Source organism: Borostomias antarcticus (genome assembly GCF_949987555.1).
Source record: "Borostomias antarcticus genome assembly, chromosome: 22".
Lineage (NCBI taxonomy): Eukaryota > Metazoa > Chordata > Actinopteri > Stomiiformes > Stomiidae > Borostomias > Borostomias antarcticus.
In genome coordinates, this window is record NC_140255.1 from 13,147,049 (window position 1) to 13,169,053 (window position 22,005).

Below are 22,005 nucleotides of genomic sequence, written 5' to 3' on the forward strand. Positions count from 1 at the left end.
GCCTGCAAGGATGGGAAGGTTGTCCACAGGGGTGGGACGCAGGCATCCTGTCACGATGCGCAAGGCTTCGTTGATAGGTGGGTCGATGAGGCGGGTGTGAGCGCTGCGACACCAAATTGGTGCGCAATATTCACTGGTCGAGTAGACCAGGGCTAGGGCCGCTGTACGCAGTGTTTTTGCGCCGGTGCCCCAGCCTGATCGGACCGGTCACCTCATCAATGCCACACAAGCTGTTAACTTCTTGCGCAGTGACTCGAGGTGTCGGCGGAACGTGAGCGACCTATCCAATGTGACGCCGAGATAGGTTGGTTCGGTGCAGCATGGCAGGAGTGTTCCATGGATGAGCACTTGGAGCTCATGTTTGGCTTCCTTGTTGTTAAGGTGGAAGGCTGCCGACACCGTCTTTGCCTCGCTGAGCTTCAACCTTCATTTCCGGAGGTATGCCGCTAGTGTCTGCATGTCTTGGTTCAAGGTCTCCTCCACGGCCTGCCAGTCTCCAGCTGAGTACACCAGCGCAAGGTCGTCTGCGTAGGCACACTTCCTGTAGATTGTGATCGGCAGGTCGTAGGTGTAGATGTTATAAAGGAGTGGAGCCAGGACAGATCCCTGAGGGACGCCGTACTTAAGGTGTCGCAACCTGCTTCACTATCTGTCGCTACCTGTACCGCTACTGGTGGTGAGGGTAAAGCTGTGGTTTCGGACAAGCTCCATGATCATGCTGACCATGTGCCTGATGTCTTGAGTCATCAGAGAGACTTGATCTACGGTCGATCTCCCACGTCGGAACCCGGCCTGCTCCTGTGGGAGCAGTGGGTCGATGATTGGTTTGATGCGGGCGTAGATGAGACGCTCGAGGATCTTGAAGGGGATACATAACAGAGAGATGGGGCGGTAACTCTTGGGGTCCCCTTCAGGCTTGTTCAGCTCCGGGCAGATAGAATCAGGCCCCGGAGCTTTCCCTGGCTTTACATTCTGGAGGGCAGTAGTGAACTCCTCCGGTGTGAATTCACCGGAGATGTTACCGCTGCTAGGAGTTGTGGCCTTCCAGAGGTCAGACCCTTCTTTTGCCACGAGACGTGACAATTTGCGGTCTTTGCCCTCGTTTGTCCCACTTTTCAGAAATTGTGATGCAATTTTGTTTGCAGAAATGGGGCAGTGATGGGGGGAGTGTCTGGACCTATCAGTGAGGTTGTTAAGGATGCTCCATGCCTTGAGGCTGGAGTGTGAGAAGTCAATGGAGTTAATGGCCTTCTCCCAACGCTCTTGCCTCCTTCGGCTGACTTGACAGCAGGGCTGAGGCAAGTCTGTCTGACTCAGCTCCTGGGGGGGCCCGGAGGAAGGCACAGTAGAGACTCTCACACTCCGCATCCAGCACAGTTTGTAGCTGTTGCCACGTCTTCGTGGGATGGATTTTTTGGGCGCTTTCACCAGTATGCCGCAGAGTTCCCGGTACGCCTCGTCAACAAGAGAGTGACAATGGAGGGTACAAAGACCATTGAGGTCTTTCAACATCATGACTGTGTGTGTTTGTGTGTGTGGGTGTGTGTGTGTGTGTGTGTGTGTTTGTGTGTGTGTCTCTCCCCTAGTGCGGTCCAGTTGGATGTGTTCACTGTCGTCTATCAGAAGTTGGACTCTCTGGTAAATGACATTGATATGACACTTTCATTTATTGTCACTGACAATAAAAATACTGTGTTTCCAATGTCTTCCTTAAGTTGCCATTCTCTGTCTTACTCATGCTTGCCTTTTCCTCCATCTCTCCTCTTCTCTCCTCTCATCTCTTCCCCTCTTCTCTCCTCCCCTCTCCTATCCTCTTCTCCTCCCCCCCCTTCCTAGCTAGCTGAGGAGGTGCGAGCCATCTTGTCACTGGTGGAAGGGCAAATGGAGTCTTCTCTAGCCAGCAGCCTGTTCCCCGTCTACCTCAGTCTGCAGGTCATCCACAAAGACAAGGCCTTCCTTCAGAAGAGGTCAGAGGGCAGCCAAACCACTGTCTGGAAAGACCGTCTTACACCTGGTATTAAAATGTGTTTTGGGTGATCTGACTGCAATCGGATAGTGCTAAACCACATGAAAGTACAGATTTAAATGCACCCAAAACCCATTGAGGACAAATTGTGATCCGATCAGCCAAACCACCTCCGGAGGTGGTCAGGGACGCATTGTGACCACATTGAACACAAGTGTAAATACAAATGTGTTGTGAATCCACATACAACAGTGTTAAACCGATGTGACGTTCGGTTGTTTGAGCTGGATAGAGCGATCTGAATGCGGACACTGGAGATACACTTATTAATACCAGGTGTAAATGTAATCAGGTTAAATCATATCTAGATACAATCTGGGTACGAGACACATTTAACACGAGGTACAGTAGGGGGTCATAGAGATAAGTCATAGAGAGCAAACACTTCCATTATCTCTGTGTCTGAAAGAGAATAACTGTGTCTGCAGTGTTTTTAGGTGCAGATTAGTGGTGCAGATGGTGAGAAACTGAATCACAGTATTGTGTCTGTTGTCATGGTTACAGGGGCAAGCTACTACAGCTGACCAACTTCCAGGAGGGGTTCCGCGAGGCGCTTCCCTATTGGCTGAACAAGGCGTTCAGCACCACCCAGGACAGGGTGGAAAGAGCTGTGCAGGTGGACCAGGTAAAGATCTCCCCTCCCGTACCTGTCAGCCAGGGTGCCACATAGAACAGAAGAACCCTCTGATGGAACGCTCTTCAGGTCCATAAGGTTTTATATAGAACCCCTTTCTTTTCTTTTTTTAGAAAGCCCTTTAGGGTTCAAAATAGCACCTTAGGGAGCTGAACATTGTTCTATTTTGGAACCTTAGGATTGTATAGAACCTTTTTATAGGGTTCTACTGTTGTTATAACAGTTTCTATATAGCACCCTTTTGTTTTTAGAGTGTATGAGATATATATTGTTGTTCACCTACACTATAAGGTGCAATAATACTCCAACTGTACCTGCACACCTTTATACCCGATTGTGTAAGCATCACTGTAGACCCGGAAGGTCAAAATACTTTCGCCAACTTTAAAGTCGATCCCAGGCTTCAGACCCCCCCCCCCTCGCTGTCTCCCCCAGCTCCAGCCCCTGCAGTTGGGGGCGGTGCCTATCAAACACAGCTCGTCAGCGGTGGACCTGGTGGCGTGTGTGCAGCCCATCTGCCAGCTGTGGGACCAGCTGTCCTGGCCGGACCCAGAGGAGGCCTTCATGCTCATGGTCAAGCTCACTGAGGTACCGTGGGCTCGACCGCCACTACCCCGACCAGGACCACGCTGGCACAGCCGTCAGACAAATGTTGGATGAGTGCACGGCTGGTAATAAGTCCATGGCTGGTGTGTGTTTCTGTGTGTGTGTGTGTTTCAGGATGTGTGTAAAATCGTGGTGAACTACTGTCGTATTCTGAAGGAGCGTGTGAGGGAGCTGTCTAAGGACTCGGACCACTGCATCGCAATCAATATGGTGAGGAGAGAGAGAGAGTGAAAGAGGGAGAGAGAGAAAGAGAGAGAGAGAGAGAGACAGAGAGAGAGAGGACAACCTCCCCATTAAGCCTCCATAAGCCCCACACCCCTCTCCCCTCTTGCACCTGAATGTTCTGTATAGGACGCACCGCACTCCCATATCACACCGCACACTCATATACACACACACACACTCACCTACACATTACACTCTGCATACTCACTGTATAACACTGTATAACACACTACTTTTTGTATATTGTTCTTTTTCTTAGCTTATCCTTTTTTTGCACTAGCATGGGGCACTCGCTCTTTGCACTGTCCTGTCTTGTCTCTGCACCCTGTCCAATATCGTCTCCATGTTATGCACCGCGGCCGGAAGCAAATTCCTAGTATGTTTGAAGAACTACAATGACAATAAAACAAATAGTGATTGTAATTGTGAATTTTCTAGCTGTGCGTGGTGGTCAACGACCTGGAGCACCTGCGCTCCGTCCTGACCCGCCTGCCCGCGCAGCTGCACTGGGAGGGGCTCCGCGAGCGCACGCGCGACGTCATCGGGGAGAGCCAGTTCCACAACACGCTGCCCTCACAGCTGCAGCACGCCCAGGGGGTCCTCTGCCGGGAGATCCGCTCGGCCGTGGAGACGCTGGGCGGGCGGCTGAACACCCACGTGGAGACCCACGTCCACAGCATGTTCGACCGGCGCAGGGTGCCCTCCAAGTCCACGGAAGAGGTGGGGGAGGACGCGACCTCATCCCCGTTGTCCCGCACACTTGCGTCGACACGCCGTGAAAGCGTGAGATTTATGTTTCCCCCCCTGTTTGCCGCCCCTGTGTGTGTGTGTGTGTGTGTGTGTGTGTGTGTGTGTGTGTGTGTGTGTCATGTAGGTTGTGGATCCTCTGATATTCTACCTGGAGAAAGAGCTGCAGTACATGAATGAGAATCTGGTCAAGGAGAACTTCGACAGGTATTGGGCCTTCATCACGCCGTCTGTGTACACAGTCTACACTTCAGATGTCTTATCATTCACTTTAACGCACATGCGTGTGTGTGTGTGTGTGTGTGTGTGTCTGTCTTGTGTGTTGTCATCATACGGTCGTCTGTCTCCCCCCATCTCTAGCCTGCTCACATCCCTGTGGACCAGCTCTGTAAAGATCCTCCACCAGGTGGCGACACAGCACCAGCAGAGGGAGGGGCTGATGGTCTTCTGTCAGAGGCTGCAGTATACACTTGAGGTTAGTACACTAGAATAATCTTCAGGTTAGTACACAAGAATACTTCAGGTTAGTGCACTAGAATACTCCAGGTTAGAACACTAGAATACTCCAGGCTAGTACACAAGTAAGTAAGTATGTAAAACTTTATTTGTATAGCACTCTTCACAGCACGGATGCACAGGGATTAAAAAGGCAGATTCAAAGCAATAAGCAAAGTACAAGTGCAATGACATACAAAGTGCGATGCAATACAAAGTGCAGTGCAGTAAGAGATTAATACACAGGTAAAGAGAACCACAACAACATAGAAACGACAGACAATACCAAACTTGGCAATCAGAGCTACTAGCAGCCAAAAGCCTGTCTGAACAAAACTTTTTTTAAAGTATTTTCTGACACAAGAACACAAGAACACTCCAGGTTAGTAAACTACAAGACTTTCCAAGTTAGCACACTAGAATACTCAAGGTAATACACAATGTCAATGTCATTTTATTTCTATAGCACCATTCATACAAATGAATGTAGCACAAAGTGCTTTACATGAAAAGATATGGATAAAAACACAAATCACAACACAATGAGAACAGATTCAAAAGAAACAATAAAATGAAAAGATTTTTTTTTTTAAATGGAGAATACAAATTAAGAACATTTCAAATATTAACACAAGTATAGCTACATGGTAAAAGCAATACTAAAAAGGTATGTTTTAAGATCTTGCTTAAAAATTACCATGTCTCAGACATCCTAGCAGGGTGTTCCAAAGGCTAGAGGCATAAGAACTGAAGGTTGCCTCCCCATGCCTCTTAGTCCTGACTCTAGGAACCTTAAAACTTAACACCTCAGTGCCAGAGGACCTGAGTGGCCTACTAGGTGTATATTTCAAAAGCATATCTGACATGTATTTGCATAGGTGCATGATAATGTACGGATTTATAGACAATCTTAAAATCTAAAACTGACAGGTAACCAGTGTAGTGATTTTAAAAACTGGTGTGATGTGAATCCTCCTTCTGGTCTTTGTAAGAACACAAGCTGCAGCATTTTGAATCAGTTGGGAGTTGACTAATTGACTAATAAAATAGTCTTGAAGAACTTGGTGGGAATAGGATCAAGGGGCCAGGTAGACTTAAGTTGTGACACCACTTTGCTCAACATCTCTGTGTCAACCGGTGTAAACAAGTTCATAACAGCTCTGTGGAGAAAGAGCGTCATCAAGAAAAACATTTGGTCTTGACTGGGTGATATTCATACACAAGCACACTCCAGGTTAGTATCCTCACACTCGGGGTTAGTAGACTACACTAGAGCACTCCAGGTTAGTACACTAGCTAACTCCAAGTTAGTACACTAGAACACTTCAGGTTAGTTAGTACACTACAGATACACACTTCAGGTTATTGAGTACAATGCACTGCTTGGTACATCTGAGTTCTTTGCTGAGGTGTGGTGTATATGTGTGTGTGTGTGTGTTTGTGTGTGTGTTGCAGTGTTTGAAGCAGACCTGTCACGCGGATGGCAACGGGCTGCCCCTCGACAAGCTGCACACTGATGACTACAAGGTGGGTTGTAGGGTTTGGGTCGGGTCCTGATAGCCATGGGCGTTTATAAAGACCTTTGTGGCATTGCATGTTAAAATGAGGTTATACAAATAAAATATGATTTGATTGGAATTACTGCAGTGGTCTCTGAAACCAAGAGGGGTGATTCAGACGGGAACAGGCCTGTAACAGTTGTACATATTGTCATGGTTACACTCCCAGACCAGTATAATTTGTTTTACAATTGTGAAGTGATTTAGATTGTGCTTCGTACAGGGATCATTGTCACAGGAGTTTGTCGTTTTTGTTTCCTGTTTTAGACTCTGAAAGCCCAACTGACTCATAACTCGCTCAGCAGCCAGCAGCTCATAGAGAAGTTTCTGGAAAGGAAAATATCGGAGCAGGTACGTCTGTCCTCTGACACTGGTCTATACCTAGCGCACGGAATTATGTTTCATATTGTGTGGGCTCACGTGACGTGTGTGTGTGTGTGCGTGTGTGTGTGTGTGTGTGTGTGTGTGTAACAGAACGTATACTGCAGTGAGAGATATGGTGCGGTCACACTGCTGGCATCCTACAGGAGATCAGACCACAGACTGTGTGTGGAGGTGCTCAACGCAGCCAACCTCCTGCCCATGGACTCCAACGGTGAGAGTCGACAGAACCCCCCACCCACACACACACACACACACACACACACCTTACTTTCTATGCAACTCAGTTGTCATGCACGGCTGCCTCTTCCGCATCCATAGTCCTCAGTCAGAAAGGAATTTATTGAAAAAAGGTTAATTGTAACCCAACACTGGAGCAGTGAGTGGGACATATGAGGGCGGCTGTAGCTCAGGAGGTAGAGCAGGTCCTCCAATGATCGTAGGGTCGGCGCTGTCGGTTCGAATCCCTTCTCCTCCTGACGACATCACGTCAAAGTGTCCCTTGGCAAGACAATGAACTCCAAATTGCTCCCAATGAGAGCACCTTGCATAGCAGCTGCCGCCATTGGTGTGTGAATGAGTGAGAGGTCTTCATTGTAAAGCGCTTTGGCTAAAAGCACTATATAAGTGCAGTCCGTTTACCATTTCCATATGTGTGACGGATGGCGGGCTGCGATCTGTCTCCCGCAGGTTCCAGCGATCCGTACGTGCAGCTGTGTCTGGAGCCTCGCCACCTGTTCCCGGAGGTGGAGCCTCGCTGCACCCAGTTCAAGCGCTGCAACCTCAACCCGCTCTTCGACGAGGCCTTCGAGTTGTAAGCTGCGCCGCTTCCCTCCCTCCGTCTGACCCCCCCCCCCCCCCCACCTCTGCGATCTCCCCTCCGTTCGCCCCGCGCCACGCCTGTTCGGTCGACGGCTCGTCTCCCTAGGAACGATTCATATAGGTCCTTACCTCCTCCCTGTCCCATCCTGCCCTCTCTATCTCTCTCACCCCCCTCCATCCTCATCTCTCCCTCTCTCCCATCCCTCTATGTCTCTTCTCTCCATCCCCCATCCCTCTGTCTCTCTCCTCCATCCCCTCATCCGCGCCCCCTCTCTTCCCCTCCCTCCCTCGGTCAGCCTGGTGTCGTTGGAGCAGTGCCAGGCCGCCGGAGCGACTCTGGTGGTGACGGTGTTGGACCACGACACCCTGATGACAGACGACTTCGAGGGCGAGGCTTTCCTGTCGCTGAAGGCCGTGCCCGGGGTCGCGGGCGGAGCGCAGGGGAGCAGGGCAGACCCCGCCCCTGCACAGATACGCCTGCGATTGATGCACCCGAAGCCCACTGGTAACGAGTCCCACCTAGCACCTGCTGTCCTCATCTCTCTACCTGAAACAGTTAACGCCTGAGAGATAGCTAGCTGTCTGTATTTAAGTCCTGCGTTCAAATTAGTACAAAATTGGATGTGTACAGTATGTGCCACCAAATGCACAATAGGAGTTTTTGTTTTACTATGTGTGTGTGTGTGTGTGTGTGTGTTCCAGATGACAATATCCTACGGCTGTTGGAGACCAGGAAAGGAGAGAGGGATTCCCAGGCCTTTGTAAAGAAGCGCAGACAGAGACAGAAACAGTCCCAGGAGGGAAAAGAACAAGAGTGACACAAAGACGTTTTCATTCAAAAATATACATTTGTTTTATTGTTCTATTCCAAAAAAAAAAAAAAAAAAAAAAAAGTAACACTGTTGTTGGATGAATTAGGGCGAGGGGTGTGGCTTTTGTGCCTTGCGAGCTGTGGTTACAGGTTGACGGTCACAGTGATTGGTTGTGAACATTCTCTTTAACCTGCTACACACACACTAACACACACTCTAAAATCCCAAGCAGAACCCAGCCTCGACCCCCCCAGTGAGATCTGATCTGAGAGGACAGGATAGGTGTGAGCAATTATGGAACAATGCCTCCTGATTGGTGAGGTACATTTTTCACCATGTTGCTTATGCCTATCAGATTCTCTCAGATCTACTACAGAATCTAAATGTACTTACTGGGCAGGGTCTAACTAGGGGTTGGTTTGGATTCCAGGGTACACACACACACCCCCTGAAGCATGTTTCCTGATACCTCGTCCAATCAGTGCGAGAGAAAAGCATGATGTCACAGAACTATGTATATTATATTAGACACCTGTTTAACACACAGTAAAATATTACTACAAATGCAAATTATGTCCCCTCCCCTCCAAAAAAACAAAAAATTATTAAGTAGAAAAAGGCTGGTTGTTCTGACAAAACAAAACTGGAATTTGAGTTAACATGAAAAGCTCTGTACTAAATGAAAAAATATATGTAATTTCAAAGACTACACAGATTAGACTGAGTACAATTGTCTTCTTGACTGATTGTTATTCTGCTATCTTCCTCCAGTTAAACCTGAGTCACAAACAGAGCCCACCTGTTGCAAACACACCTTCTCCCTCCAACTGTACATCCTGCTAGCAAACAATAACCACCGTTGCCTTAGCTTCACTAGAAAACCATGAAAATGCTAGATTTTACATAATTTGTCAAATAAACATAGTAGAAAAGCCTAAACACCCAGCACATTGGTAGGATGGCCTGCCCCCTTTGGCTGAAGCATTGTGGGATGCTTATGCTGTCTGAATGAGGCTGAGCTGCGTGTTGATTGGTGCTTTGTGCCCTTTCCCAGCGGACTCTGGGTCAGCCCTGTGGTTCCACACCTAGTTAGTTGAGATCAGTCTGTGGTGAGCTGAGCTGATCCTGAATCAGCCCTTATGGTCCAGAGTCTCTTGAGAGTACAGTACGGCTGAAGCCAGTTATGAGGATAAAGGGCCGGTCTCTGGGCTTGTCTTTGGGTCAGGTTTTGCTGGTCTGGGTTCAGAGGTAAGGAACAGTGGACTGCTGGTTAGCTTGGTTAGTTGGTCGGTCGGCCGAGTCTCAGATTTGACTGGTTTGAGACCTTTGTTATAGGGGGGCTGCACAATGATTACAAGGGGCCTTGGATAGTCTTAGGTCAATGAACTGGTCTTGGGTCAGTACTTGGGTAGGCAAGCCCTGTCTTTAGAAAAGAACCAGACTCTTGATTGGAGGTCAGGTCAGGAGCGCTGGTCCTGGGTCTGCTCTGGACAGTGGGGGCAGTCTGTGGAGGAGGAGCAGCTGTCACACTGGAGGCCGTGGCCGCAGGGCAGGGGGGCGGAGCCCTGCTCCCCACACATCACACAGCACTGCCTCTGCTTCCTGTACACCACCTGAGGGAGAAGAGAGGAAGGAGAGAGGGAAAGTGAAGTGAGCGAATGTGGCTGTTAGTGTGTGTGTGTGTGTGTGTGTGTGTGTGTGTGTGTAACGCCTACCTACCTGCTCCACGGCGTGTAAGCACGTACGCAGCTGAGCCTGCAGGCTGAGGACCGACTCCAGGGGCAGCCGGTGAAGCAGCTGGAGGTGGTGCAGGGCCAGGTGGGGGTTCTCCCCGTTCCTCAGGCTCTCCAGCGCCTCCTGGATGAGGGAGGCCTGGCACTGCGCCTCCTCTTCCGCCTGCCGCGTCCTCTCCGCCTCCATGGCCAGCCGGCGCGCCAGGGCGCGGGACCCCTCGGCCTCCGCCTTCAACACCTCCCAGGGCTGGGAGGGAGGGAGGGAGGGAGGAGGGGAGAAGAGGAAGCATCAGAACAGTACAGGCAGGCTACCTCAGTAGGCTGCTCTCTGTTACTGATACCAGTTGTCAGACACGATCCTCTAGGTGGCTACAGCTTAAAGCACCCAGGACTCTTACACAGCTAGGCAAGTCTGTCTTAGTCTGTCCTCTAGTGCTCCAGAGGCATGGAATATCAGGGTTTTTCCTGCATAGAGGAATTTTGGGTGCCCCCCAAAGAGATTTTAGCCAGAGCCAAAGAAAATCACCATGCCAAAAATGCTAAAAATTGAGAATAAAAATAGCAATTAAAATCCTCTACATGTGTTTGATAGCTTGTTTCAAGTGCAGCCCATCCCTCTTTCTTGCATTGTCCATGGTTTGGACCACTAGGACTCGAGATCATTAATAGACAGGTTATCAGGATCTTAAACCTTTTGGCTTCATATCCATTTTGTGTCGGGAGATTTCCCGCGATATTGAAAAGTGAGCTCAGTCAGAACGACAACGAAGAATATAGGCCACAACACGCATAAAACAGAGGTTTCCCCCCAAAATGCTGTGCGCATCACCCCCCAAAGACCCATTCTGAGCCAGGAAAACCCCTGAATTTGCTATGTTCACTTCGCCTTGCTGTTTTCAAAGCTCTGTTATTGAGACGTGTAAATGTTTTATATAGGCTGGATCTGCTATTACTGATGTATTGCGTGCATCTGTCTTTGCTGCACTCAATCACTGTACGTTTTGCATTGTATGTTTTACACTGTTTTTATTGAGTGATGGCTGCCTGCTTGGCCAGGTCACCCTTATAAAAGAAACTGGTTCCTTTTCCTGGTGGCTTCCTTTTCCTGGTGAAATAAAAGTTATAAACGGGGAATATTCGGAACATCATTTCAATCGATTGTTTGGATTATTGAGTGCAGCCAGCCGCGCACGTGCACACACACACACACGCGCACACACGCACACACACGCACCTGTGGCGAGTGCGTCCAGCTGTGGTCCCACTGCTTGAGTATCCTGTGCGCTTCGTCCAGTTCCTGCTTGAGCCGGGTGGTCTCTGCGCTGGGCAGCAGGGTGGGGGGGGTGCTGGGGGAGCCCCGCCCCGAGGGGAAGTGCTCCCAGATGCTGGTGCTCATCCCATTCAGACCTGTATATACACACATGCGCGCACACACACGCGGGTTAGGAGTAGGGCTGTCACAATATCAAATTTCCACAACACGATTATTATTGCAATATCTTATAGCAATCATTAAAAAAATACAATCCCTTAAAATGCATCTTTAACTTTATTTTGCTCCAACATTTCTTTTCAAAACATCTGAAATTGGCATGTATAGTTATATAAAATCAACAGAGTGCATTGCAGGCTAAGGTAATTTACCTAATTGAACTTCTTTCACACAATATATCATGGTTGGATTATTTATATGATATTAATATTTTCATTAAAAAAAAAACACAATTATCGCAAAACTGATATATCACGACACTATATACTCCTCCTACAGAGCAAATGGAGTACAGGTACGCCGTCCAATAAGATCTAATAAATTAGTGGAAAAAATTCCACCAACCTAGAGAGCTGTGGGACGGCCCCAAGAAGCTGCTCTCTGATTGGCCCGGCTGCGACAAGTGGGTGGAGAAGAACGGGGAAGGGTGCGCTCTGATTGGGGGAGAGGGTGAGGGGGAGCTGAAGGGGGCAGAGCTGCTGAGGGATCCGGGGATGTTGACGGGAGCAGAACTCTGCAGATGGTTTCCTCCTGTGACACAAGATACAGGAATATCCCTCTCGGTTACAGTCAGTGTGTGTGTGTGTGTGTGTGTGTGTGTGTGTGTGTTGTGTGTGAGTGTTTCATGCATACCCAGCATGACTCCTACTGAGCTGCTCTCCAGACTCCTCTCTAGGGCTGACATGCCAAAGTCATTCAGGTCTAGGTCATCCAGGGCAGACTCTGTAACACACACACACACACACACACACACACACACACACACACACACACACACACACACACATACACTGTTTCACCCCTTATTCATTTGCACAACAGAGAGGCATTGCTTCATAGTGGGTCATCTGTATTCAACAGAATCCAATTTCAATTTGAATGTGACACACTTTGTAGGCATGTTACGGAACCTACCTACTGCTATACACGTGTTTATCTGTCTGTTGATGCTGTAACAGTGCAATTTCCCCCCAGGGATCAATAAAGTCCCTCCTCCTACTCCCACCATGTTGACATTGTACATTGCATTTGTTCTGTTGATATTTGTGTCTCTGTGTGAACTCGTCATCACTGTAAATGACGGAAACCTCAGTGCTTCACGAGTATAAATAAAGGTTTGAAACGAATAACTGACCTACGACAGACTCCACCGTGTCACTGGTGGGATAGAAGGGCAGGGCGTTGGCGTTCATGCCCGAGGAGAGGCCTGGTCCTGGGGGTCCGGGGGGGGCCGGGCTGGGCGGGGTGGCCGCCAGGCTGGAGGGGACGCTGGACGACAGGCTCAGAGGACTGCCCACCGGCAGGAACACCAGCAGGTCCTGACAAGAGAGGGGGAGGAGCCAGAGAGAACAGCGTTGACCTCGGGTTACGATAAAGCTGTGCTTCAACAAAACGCAGGGCCAGACTATCTGAAAATACGGTTTGTTTACGGGGCGGACTGGACTGTTTGAACAGGTGCCTAACATTACCTGTTTGCTGTGAACGGTTGCCATTTCTCTACCGCGTTGCTCCATAGCAAAACTCCTGTGCTTCGCCTGGAAACACAAAGTATGATCTCGATGAGAAAGACTAGAACGTTCTCCCCAACTCAGAGGGACACAAAATAACAGAGAAAACATCAACACGGCGAGTCATGACACCATACAGATGTATAAAACGGGTATTTGTTTCAGGCGAAGGAAGCCGGCAATGTCCCTCTCACCTGGTCTTCCCTCTCGAACCCGGGGGCTCTACCGTACCCCCCCTCTCCAGCCCAGGGGGACAGGGGCTCCCCTCCTCCACACACGTCCTCACACAGCGACAGGACCCGCCCCAGCAGGCCCTGCTCTGCCACACACACCCCCCCAGAGGGGGAGAAGGGGTCCCCTGCAGGCCCCGGCCCCACACTGGGGCCCCCGGGGCTGGGCACCTCGTGGGCAGGGTGGGGGTCCGGGGGTGCTGGTGGAGGCGGGGAGCAGGGGGTGGGGAAGGACGGCTCCTCTGTGACAGGGGGCTCTGGAGGAGGAGGAGAGACGGAGAGGATGAGATGAGAGAAGACAAGAGAAGCACATTGTGAGGATGACTGGCTTACACGCTTGCTCTAAGGCCTAGTACAGTAGGTTGGCTACATCAGGCCATGGAGAGTTCTAGAAACATGGTTTATGATGGTGGTCTTACTGTCCAGGTGAGCGAAGGCACAGAAGGGGCCTCTGGGGCAGCTGCCACACTGCTGCATGTCGTTACACTTGGTGGATTTATAGATCTGAATACAAACAACAACAAACAAACACACACACACACACACTCAGTCAGACAACTCATTAGGCATGTTTCCATAAAGACTTTTTATGCACATTTTGAAGTATATCGCATTAGAAATTCTATGGAAACGGCAAAATTCGAAAAAAAAAAGTCCTCTAATTCGCAAAAAATGTTCTACGTTCGCTTAAGGTGTTTTTTGCCATTTGCAAATCAGAGTTAATGCCCAAAATGTTAGATGGAAACAGATTTGCCAAATAAACTCTGACGTAGCGAATATTCAACTCACGAGACTGATCAGCTGTTTCCGCTATCCTTGTCTTCCTGGATATGCGTGGTGAAAGCAAACATGTCTAGCAACAATACCAGACGTGTGTGGACCTTTGAGTAGACCAGACAATCCCTCGGCCTCAACCATGGAAGAAACTTTGTTCTCTCCTGGTTTGTTTGTTTGCCTCAAGCCTCTGTTTACTTCCACCTAACGCAGCCACGTCGTCTACAACGCGTCATCCTCTGACCAAATTATGCTTTACGTAGCCTAGTTCATTCGCTCAAAACAGTTAATGGAAACGCGTAATATCCGCATTTTTACTTTTTACATTTTTTTTTTGCAAACTTTCAAAAGTTCGCTTAAAATTCGCTTGACATTTTATGGAAACACGGCTATTGTGTATGCGTGTGTGTGTGTGTGTGTGTGTGTGTGTGTGTGTGTATGCGTGTGTGTGTGTGTGTGTGTGTGTGTGTGTGTGTGTGTGTGTGTGTGTGTGTGTGTGTGACTTCCTACGTACCTCAGGGTGGAACTGTTGCTCTGTGCGAGTGTGGCAGTACTGGCATCCCTCTGCACCCTCACACTTACTGGGGTCACCCCACTCCTCGCTGTGTTTCACCGCCGGGCACGGCAACGCTCTGTGTACGTACACACACACGCGCACACACACACACACACACACACGCACACACACACACACAAAACACACGCACACACGCGCGCATGCACACACAGACACACCGGGACTGTTCTGTGACCTACCTAAAGCTTTGTAGTTTATGAATGACTATAATAGCCATTTGTGACTTGGGGCGTGAGTAATAAAGGTATCCACTGCATGACCTAGTCAGTGTGTTTGTGTGTGTGTGTTGGGGCCATGATGTTACCTGTATTTGTGTGTGTGTGTGTGTGTGTGTGTGTGTGTGTGTGTGTATGTGTGTCGGGGCTATGGTGTTACCTGTATTTCTGTGTGTGTGTGCGTGCGTGTGTGTGTTGGGGCTATGATGTTACCTGTATTTCTGTGTGTGTGTGTGTGTGTGTGCGTGTGTGTGTGTGTGTGTTGGGGCTATGATGTTACCTGTATTTGTGTGTGTGTGTGTGTGTGTGTGTGCGTGTGTTGGGGCTATGGTGTTACCTGTATTTGTGTTTGTGGGGACTGCGTCGCCTGTCTTTGCTGTTATGGTAGTAGGGGCAGGCGTAACCTTGACGGCAGAGACGCGGAGGCTTTTTACACAGCTCTGTCTTGTAGTGGGACAGGACATAGGTGGTGTCTAGAGAGAGAGAGATACATCACTTATTTATTAAAGGTTACAATGCATTTAAATAGTATTTCCATCACCACAGAATAGAAGATTTATTTGCCATGTGTAAGTACAGGTACATTGGAATTCCTGTCATTGCTTGTCTTATCAGCAATAATCAGTCCCTCAGTCGGGGGCGACTGTAGCTCAGGAGGTAGAGTGGGTCGTTCAATGATCGAAGGGTCAGTGGTTCGAATCCCAGCTCTGACTGTCCACATGTCGAAGTGTCAGTTGTTGTTGTCTATTGTATAGCCAAGAGTAATTTGTTATCCTCTATCATACACAAAGTGGGATGTCGTGTGTGTGTGTGTGTGTGTGTGTGTGTGTGTGTGTGTGTGTGTTTGGGAGCTGTACCTTGCCAGCGTGGCTCCTCGCTCAGGATCTTCTCAATGAGGGCAGTGCTGGCTGCTTGTCCAGACTGTCCCTCTCCTCCTCCTCCTCCTCCTCCTCCACCCCCCTCTGTTCCCCCCACGCCTCCCTGAGACTCCATGACTTGCACCTCCCTATGGAGGGAGAAAGACACACACACTCAAGCACACACAGCAACTCCCCTTCATAGTCCATGGAGCACGATACTCCACACAAAAAACAAACTCACACACACGGCAAAGACACACATGCGCTAGCCTGTTGTCATGTGAACTTCTACTGACTCCTACAGTACCTGATGTCATAGACAGGGCAGCGCAGGTCATGTGACCCGTGGGCGAAGGCGCAGTGGGAGCCGTTCTTGCTGCAGTGGCCCTTTCCGTCCGTTTCGTGGATACAGGAGCCCGTCTTGTAGTAGCGGAGGTGATACCTGCGCTCTGTGTCCCCCGCCGTCCGATGCAGGAACGAACATCTGACATACACGCACGCACGCACGCACACACACACACACACACACACACACACACACACACACACACACACACACACACACACACACACACACACACACACACACACACACACACACACACACACACACACACACACCGAATAGGAAGGAGATATTAATGGTTAACACACATGGTAGGGACAGGGAAGGATGCGTACTATGCTGTATTCACCGTTGCATTTTACCCAAAGTACCGATTGCATCATCACGATCTCCGACGTTTTCTGTTCTCTGTGGGTTCAATAATCCAGTGTCCTCTATTTGTATCAATGTTGTATGGCCTTTTAGTCCTCTCATAAGAACAGGCATTGGCCATTGTCATAATTAGCATTCCCCGTGTGTGCGTGTATGTGTGTGTGTGTGTTTGTCCCGCTGGTTGCTGTGAAGGAGAAAACAAGTCAGCACTTATCCAGGTCTGTCTGTCTGTCTAGCTGCCAGGAGGAGGGGCCAGTGGCTGTGTTCATCTGCTAATGACAAACACCTGGAGCCTTTCACCTGAATAGAACCAGACCTTAGAGAGACTCGTTAATGTATCTCTTGACTGTCTCTCCCCATTTGAACAGGCGTCCTTAAGGGTACGGTCACACATACGTAAGCGAAAGTAATATTTGCCAACCGAATGACCATCGCCTGCCGAGGTGTAATTTGTGTGTTGTGTGGGCAGTGCTGGATGTGACGCACACAAAACCAGTTGGTTTGTAGTCCGTTTGGGTTTGAGTTGGCAGCTATTGTTATACATTTGGTTCTCACAACTGATAATACTGTATGTCACTTTATTATGTTTTGATGTTTTCATTCGAGAAAGTAAACCTGCAGATTCAAACTATGTGGTCAGTTTAACAAAATAACGCCTGTTCCCATGTCTGCTAGGACATGGCATAGCTAGCCAGGTGGCTACACAACTGAGAAAGCCAGCCAACTTCAGCTAGCTAGGCTAATGCTTAGAGATCGTGAGATTCCCATAAATGCCACACATATAAACATAAAACTGCCAGGATAGCTCAATCTTGTTGTAACTAAGATATTCGCAGAAAAAAATATTTTTTACATGTACAGATGTGTCAGTGAAAATTATGCAAGTAGTGCTGTATTATGCGATGGTCTGCACATTCTTCTGATTCACACCAGCTTCTGCAGTTCTAGGGAGGTTCAACCAGATGCTCCACCATCCCTGTTCACACCTGGCATTAACATGCGTCTTGGGTGATCCGATCACAAGTGGACAGTTCTGAGTACGTCAGTTCACACCTGACATTAGGATGCGTCTCCACATGCGTCTCGATTGACAACTTGTGACTGGATTTCACTTCCACGCTCTATTTGCAAATAAACATGTACATCCTTTCCGTTTGCAAAGACCAAACGTGGTGTTGTTTTTAAACTGACAGGAGGCAGCGATGCGATGCAGTCCCCCGGGACTAGTCTGTCGGAAATTAAAAGAAGAAGGAATCAAAACAAAATCCAGACTGGGTGTATTCCGTGTTCCAGGCAAACCAAAACGCCCAAGATGTTTGACACATTCGTAATATATCTCATTTGTGGACAAAGCCAGCTTAGCCGATTCTTCCGCTTACACAGAGTACACCCTCAGTTGAGTAGGTAGGCAGTCCTTTAGTGTGGCTCAGGACACATGTGACCACACTGCTAAAAGAATGTGGCCACATGGAGCCCAGACTACCTCCGAATGTGGTCTGAGCGATCGGATCTCATCCTGCATTCGCCTGTACTTAGACCTGTCCACTTGTGATCGGATCATCCCAGGACCATGTTAACGTCAGGTGTGAATAGACAGGGCAGGCATTGAGACTACCAAGGGAAAGGCACTCGCAGCCCAACATTCTCCAAAAGCCAAACTACATGTTGGAAGAGTTCCTTGGACCAAGGTTGTCATTTCCAAATGATATTACTCCCATACGGCATGCGTATATGGAGTATGTCGCCTAGCCTGATACGCTGGCCTGTACTCACTCGTCCCCGTCGGGGCAGGTGCCCGTCCCCTCGTCATATTTGGTGCAGTAGATGTCAGGGCTGTAGTTGAAGGTTCCGTCTCGCCGGCGGATGGGCCTGCGACGCCGCTGGTTGAGGAAGTGCCAGTGAAAACAGGCAAAGGGGCGGTGCTGGGTACACTTGTGCTGCACGAAGAGAGGGCACTGTTCTGTCCGGAACTCTTTCAGGTATCTGGGGGGCGGGGGGGCAGTGGAGGAGGGAGGGGAAAATGACAAATAGGGAATAAGACTAGGCGTTAGGTATTGTAAGTACATCTGGTATATATAAATAGATAAGAAAGATGTAAGTTGTATGGTTGTTTAGTATAGTGCATTTTGGTTGTCCTTACTTATGTAACATCAATTTCCACCTGGGTATCAATAAACTATCCATCTATCTAGAGTTGAGGCTAAGCACAAATCCCTTTCTCACTCACACACGCACGCCACACACAAGTATTTGTCGACATTGGACTGCAACACAATTAAATATCCCTGACCAACACTGGCATAGACATTTTTGTGGCGAAACATTCAATAAACAAATTAGTCCCCTGTCCTCCAACTCACTGTGACAGTTACACCGCTCAATTCTGGGCAATACTAACTCGATCTCCAAGTAGGCCTCCATGTTCAACACTAGCTAAACTTCCACTGGTAGACATTGACAAAGACTAGAAATAGATGCTAAAAAGTTATTATTACAGATCCGATCTCGACTATTTACTTATTTAATCTCATGCAAGTTGTGTTTTGTTATGTGCGCGTCAATGCACGTGAGATTGTTTGTGTGAATTTCGACGTACGTATAGTGTTGAGGTTTCTCAGGCTGTACATGCAGAACATTAGCGGGAGATGACGATCCTCCGGCAGGCGAGGAGGAAGAGGATGAGGATGGTCCACCGGTGGTCGCAGCCCCCGTAGAAGAAGAGGGCTGTGAGTGTGTTTTAGACATTTTTTTCCTGTTTAAAGCTACTCGACCCGCGTCCTGCACCCAGTAGCGTCGAAATCCGCATTCTTGACTGATGTGCGCTTGCGCAGCGTGAAAGGAAATTGAAGCGTCAGAACGTCACAGGCAGAGCCCGTAAAGAACTATGGGACATGAAGTTTGTAAGTGGCATCGTACAGTCATTTGCTAGTTTCAGCCGTCGTACAGTGGGGAGCCTACAATACAGGTAATTCAGGAACGGCGTATGAATGATTTCTAAAAATCCTATACACTTTCAAGTTCATACGTATTCATAAAACTATTCCTTTCCATACCTTCAAATCTTCAAATACGTGTTCATGGGGCTCTGATTGGCTACCACAAAGACATATGAAGCCAATGCGATGCGGGCAAGAAACCGTTTTTGACCAATAGACTAAAAGAAATCTATTTTTGCCATCCAATCACCGCTCGGACTCTAGAAGTCGGCTACTTGACGTCATGAAAAAGTATAAAATGGCACCGAACACTGTTTTTTGTTCATAAATATTGTGTTTTGCCAAGGTAGGATCTGTGAGAACCATCAAGCTTAGAGACCTTCTCTATTACTGACACTTTTCAAAGGCAAGTATGATGATTATTTTGTTGGTAATGTTATCGATAACATTTTGTTCATTCATAGTCGTTGGAAATTATAGTTTTTTCAGCAATGGCGTTATAACTGACCCCGCTAACTAGCCAACATGGCTAGCTAGTGTTTGTGGCTAGCTAGCTCGCTATCGTTACTCGAACAATAGAAATTGAAACTGATGAATATGATATGGGTGCCATTTCGTCTCGACCTAGCCGGTGAAGCAACGTTAACTAACTTAGTGGTAGTCGTGTTTGGCTAGCAAGATCATTCCATTTGTGAGCGACTCGCTGCTTACTGATGGTCAATGCCCAATGCTAGTCATGCGGACGAGTGAAAAGCTAACTATTGTTTGCTTCGATGCCAAAATGAAGGCAATGCCTACGACGACCGGCTCAGGGTATTTCCTGGAACTGGAAGAGGCATGGCTATCATTAGCTAACGTTATTCCATTGCTATTAACGTTACGAATCTTGGCTCTCGTGTTCGACCGAGCTAGCTAACATAATTTCACACTTTCTAACTTGCGTTGGAAGTACCCTAACGTTAACGCTACGCCACCTAGTTTAAGAATTTCCAGAAAGTAGGCCGATCGGTGTTAATAACGTTAGCTAGCGTTATTTGACTACCGTTAGATCACAACGAAGAATGCATGTTGCTAGCTAACCGCCTTTTTTGTCTTATTTAACGTATTTGCGAGCCATCTTGCGTTCTCGCTAGTTCACGTTTGCTGATCTGGTCAGAATAATGGCGGGATTCGGTTACATTGCTTGCTAGCTCGCTAGCATTTAGCATATTTGAAATCTCAATGGCGTACGTGACCGAGCTAACAAAGACCGCAATGCCATTTACGTCATGTCAGGACAGGAGGAGGAGGATGGGCCTGGGTTAGGGGACGGAAGGCGGGGTATTGACTGCTCAGTGTTTATTCATATTCGAGCGCGCTGGAACACACAGCTTGTGGGGGGAGGGGGACCATTTGATCAACACCATTTCACACGTTACCGAGCATCACGACGACGCTTCTATAAATTGACAACATGATTCGCTTTACGTCATTGGCAAATGATCGGAGTGGCTTATCTCACCACAATCGTGTTTTTATCATATCCACGCCAGCTATCTAACGTTAGAATGATTTTTTTTCAGTGAGAAATGGCTCGTACCAAGCAGACTGCCCGTAAATCCACCGGAGGAAAGGCGCCCAGGAAGCAGCTCGCCACAAAGGCTGCTAGGAAGAGCGCGCCCTCCACCGGAGGAGTCAAGAAGCCCCATCGTTATAGGTACAATACAATGTCTATGGTGAAGGCTCTTTTTTTTTTTAAATATATATATATATATATATATATTTATCATAACGTAATTGTGGTTAATGCAACTTGTGGCCTTAATGTTTGACTTATTTTTGCTTAGGCCTGGAACAGTGGCTCTGAGAGAGATTCGTCGTTACCAGAAGTCCACTGAGCTGCTGATCCGCAAGCTGCCCTTCCAGCGCCTGGTGAGGGAGATTGCCCAGGACTTCAAGACCGACCTGCGCTTTCAGAGCGCTGCTATTGGCGCTCTTCAGGTGAGCTGCAGAGACTGTCCCAGTCATCGAGCATAATATGCTATAGGATGTTTTTTTTTCTTGTTTTTTTTCTCAATTTTAAAATAAATGTGTGAATACATTTATGGACCGTTGAAACCATTATCCCTAACAGGAGGCTAGTGAGGCATACCTGGTGGGACTCTTCGAGGACACCAACCTGTGCGCCATCCACGCCAAGCGCGTCACCATCATGCCCAAAGACATCCAGCTGGCGCGCAGGATAAGAGGCGAGAGGGCCTAAAGAGCTCCAGCTAGCTCTGTCCAGACAAATAATCCTATTTATCATACCTAACTACTTTTTTGTGGACTTTTTTTTTTTTTCTTGTATTTTTTAAGTTTCTTTCCTGGTTTTTGTATTGTATTTTAGAATGAGATCAGTCATTCCACAAACATGGGTAGTATGGGAGGAGTGCGGCGGAACACTAGACATGACATATCTGCATGGCTTCAACTGGGAGTCATTTTGCATGTGAATAGAATGTTTTAGGTGGAATTAGGGTGTTACCCACCATCACCCAGCCTACTGTCATAACCAGGAAGATGGCCTCTTTCACTTCACATGTTAAATGGTTCGATTTAGGTCAGAGTGGACAGAGTAGGCTCCAGATGAGGTTGGAGCTTGTGAGGAGGGGAGGGTGGGGATGAGTGAATTCA

The 22,005-nt window shown here is 48.2% G+C and overlaps 3 protein-coding genes across 3 annotated transcripts in view; 2 read left to right on the forward strand and 1 right to left on the reverse strand.

Moving 5' to 3' along the window:
- Positions 1–8,388, forward strand: part of unc13d (unc-13 homolog D (C. elegans)) — a gene marked incomplete at its 5' end in the record, with an annotated part of 15,747 nt that extends 7,359 nt beyond the window's left edge. Inside the window, 14 exons of the mRNA XM_084456090.1 lie at positions 1,587–1,638; positions 1,837–1,967; positions 2,531–2,651; positions 3,096–3,248; positions 3,381–3,476; positions 3,930–4,211; positions 4,366–4,445; positions 4,599–4,713; positions 6,189–6,260; positions 6,560–6,643; positions 6,767–6,887; positions 7,364–7,487; positions 7,792–8,000; positions 8,198–8,388. Coding sequence (XP_084312216.1) covers positions 1,587–1,638; positions 1,837–1,967; positions 2,531–2,651; positions 3,096–3,248; positions 3,381–3,476; positions 3,930–4,211; positions 4,366–4,445; positions 4,599–4,713; positions 6,189–6,260; positions 6,560–6,643; positions 6,767–6,887; positions 7,364–7,487; positions 7,792–8,000; positions 8,198–8,313 — 1,756 coding nt within the window. The 3' untranslated portion in view covers positions 8,314–8,388. The remainder of the gene's footprint in view (positions 1–1,586; positions 1,639–1,836; positions 1,968–2,530; positions 2,652–3,095; positions 3,249–3,380; positions 3,477–3,929; positions 4,212–4,365; positions 4,446–4,598; positions 4,714–6,188; positions 6,261–6,559; positions 6,644–6,766; positions 6,888–7,363; positions 7,488–7,791; positions 8,001–8,197) is intronic.
- Positions 8,389–8,408: 20 nt separating this feature from the next.
- On the reverse strand, positions 8,409–19,159 carry unk (unk zinc finger; the record flags this gene model as incomplete). The annotated part of the gene is made up of 15 exons (XM_084456207.1): positions 8,409–9,920; positions 10,027–10,287; positions 11,275–11,447; positions 11,878–12,063; positions 12,166–12,255; positions 12,668–12,851; positions 13,002–13,067; positions 13,235–13,527; positions 13,690–13,774; positions 14,559–14,676; positions 15,174–15,309; positions 15,694–15,842; positions 16,004–16,180; positions 18,188–18,397; positions 19,011–19,159. The coding sequence occupies 15 exons, from the start codon at positions 19,157–19,159 to the stop codon at positions 9,768–9,770; spliced, it is 2,430 nt and encodes an 809-aa protein (XP_084312333.1). The 3' UTR covers positions 8,409–9,767.
- Positions 19,160–19,689: 530 nt separating this feature from the next.
- On the forward strand, positions 19,690–21,956 carry LOC311324088 (histone H3.3A). Its single transcript, XM_084456472.1, has 4 exons — positions 19,690–19,760; positions 20,917–21,046; positions 21,177–21,330; positions 21,464–21,956. The coding sequence occupies exons 2-4, from the start codon at positions 20,919–20,921 to the stop codon at positions 21,590–21,592; spliced, it is 411 nt and encodes a 136-aa protein (XP_084312598.1). The 5' UTR covers positions 19,690–19,760; positions 20,917–20,918; the 3' UTR covers positions 21,593–21,956.
- The last annotated feature ends 49 nt before the right edge of the window (positions 21,957–22,005 follow it).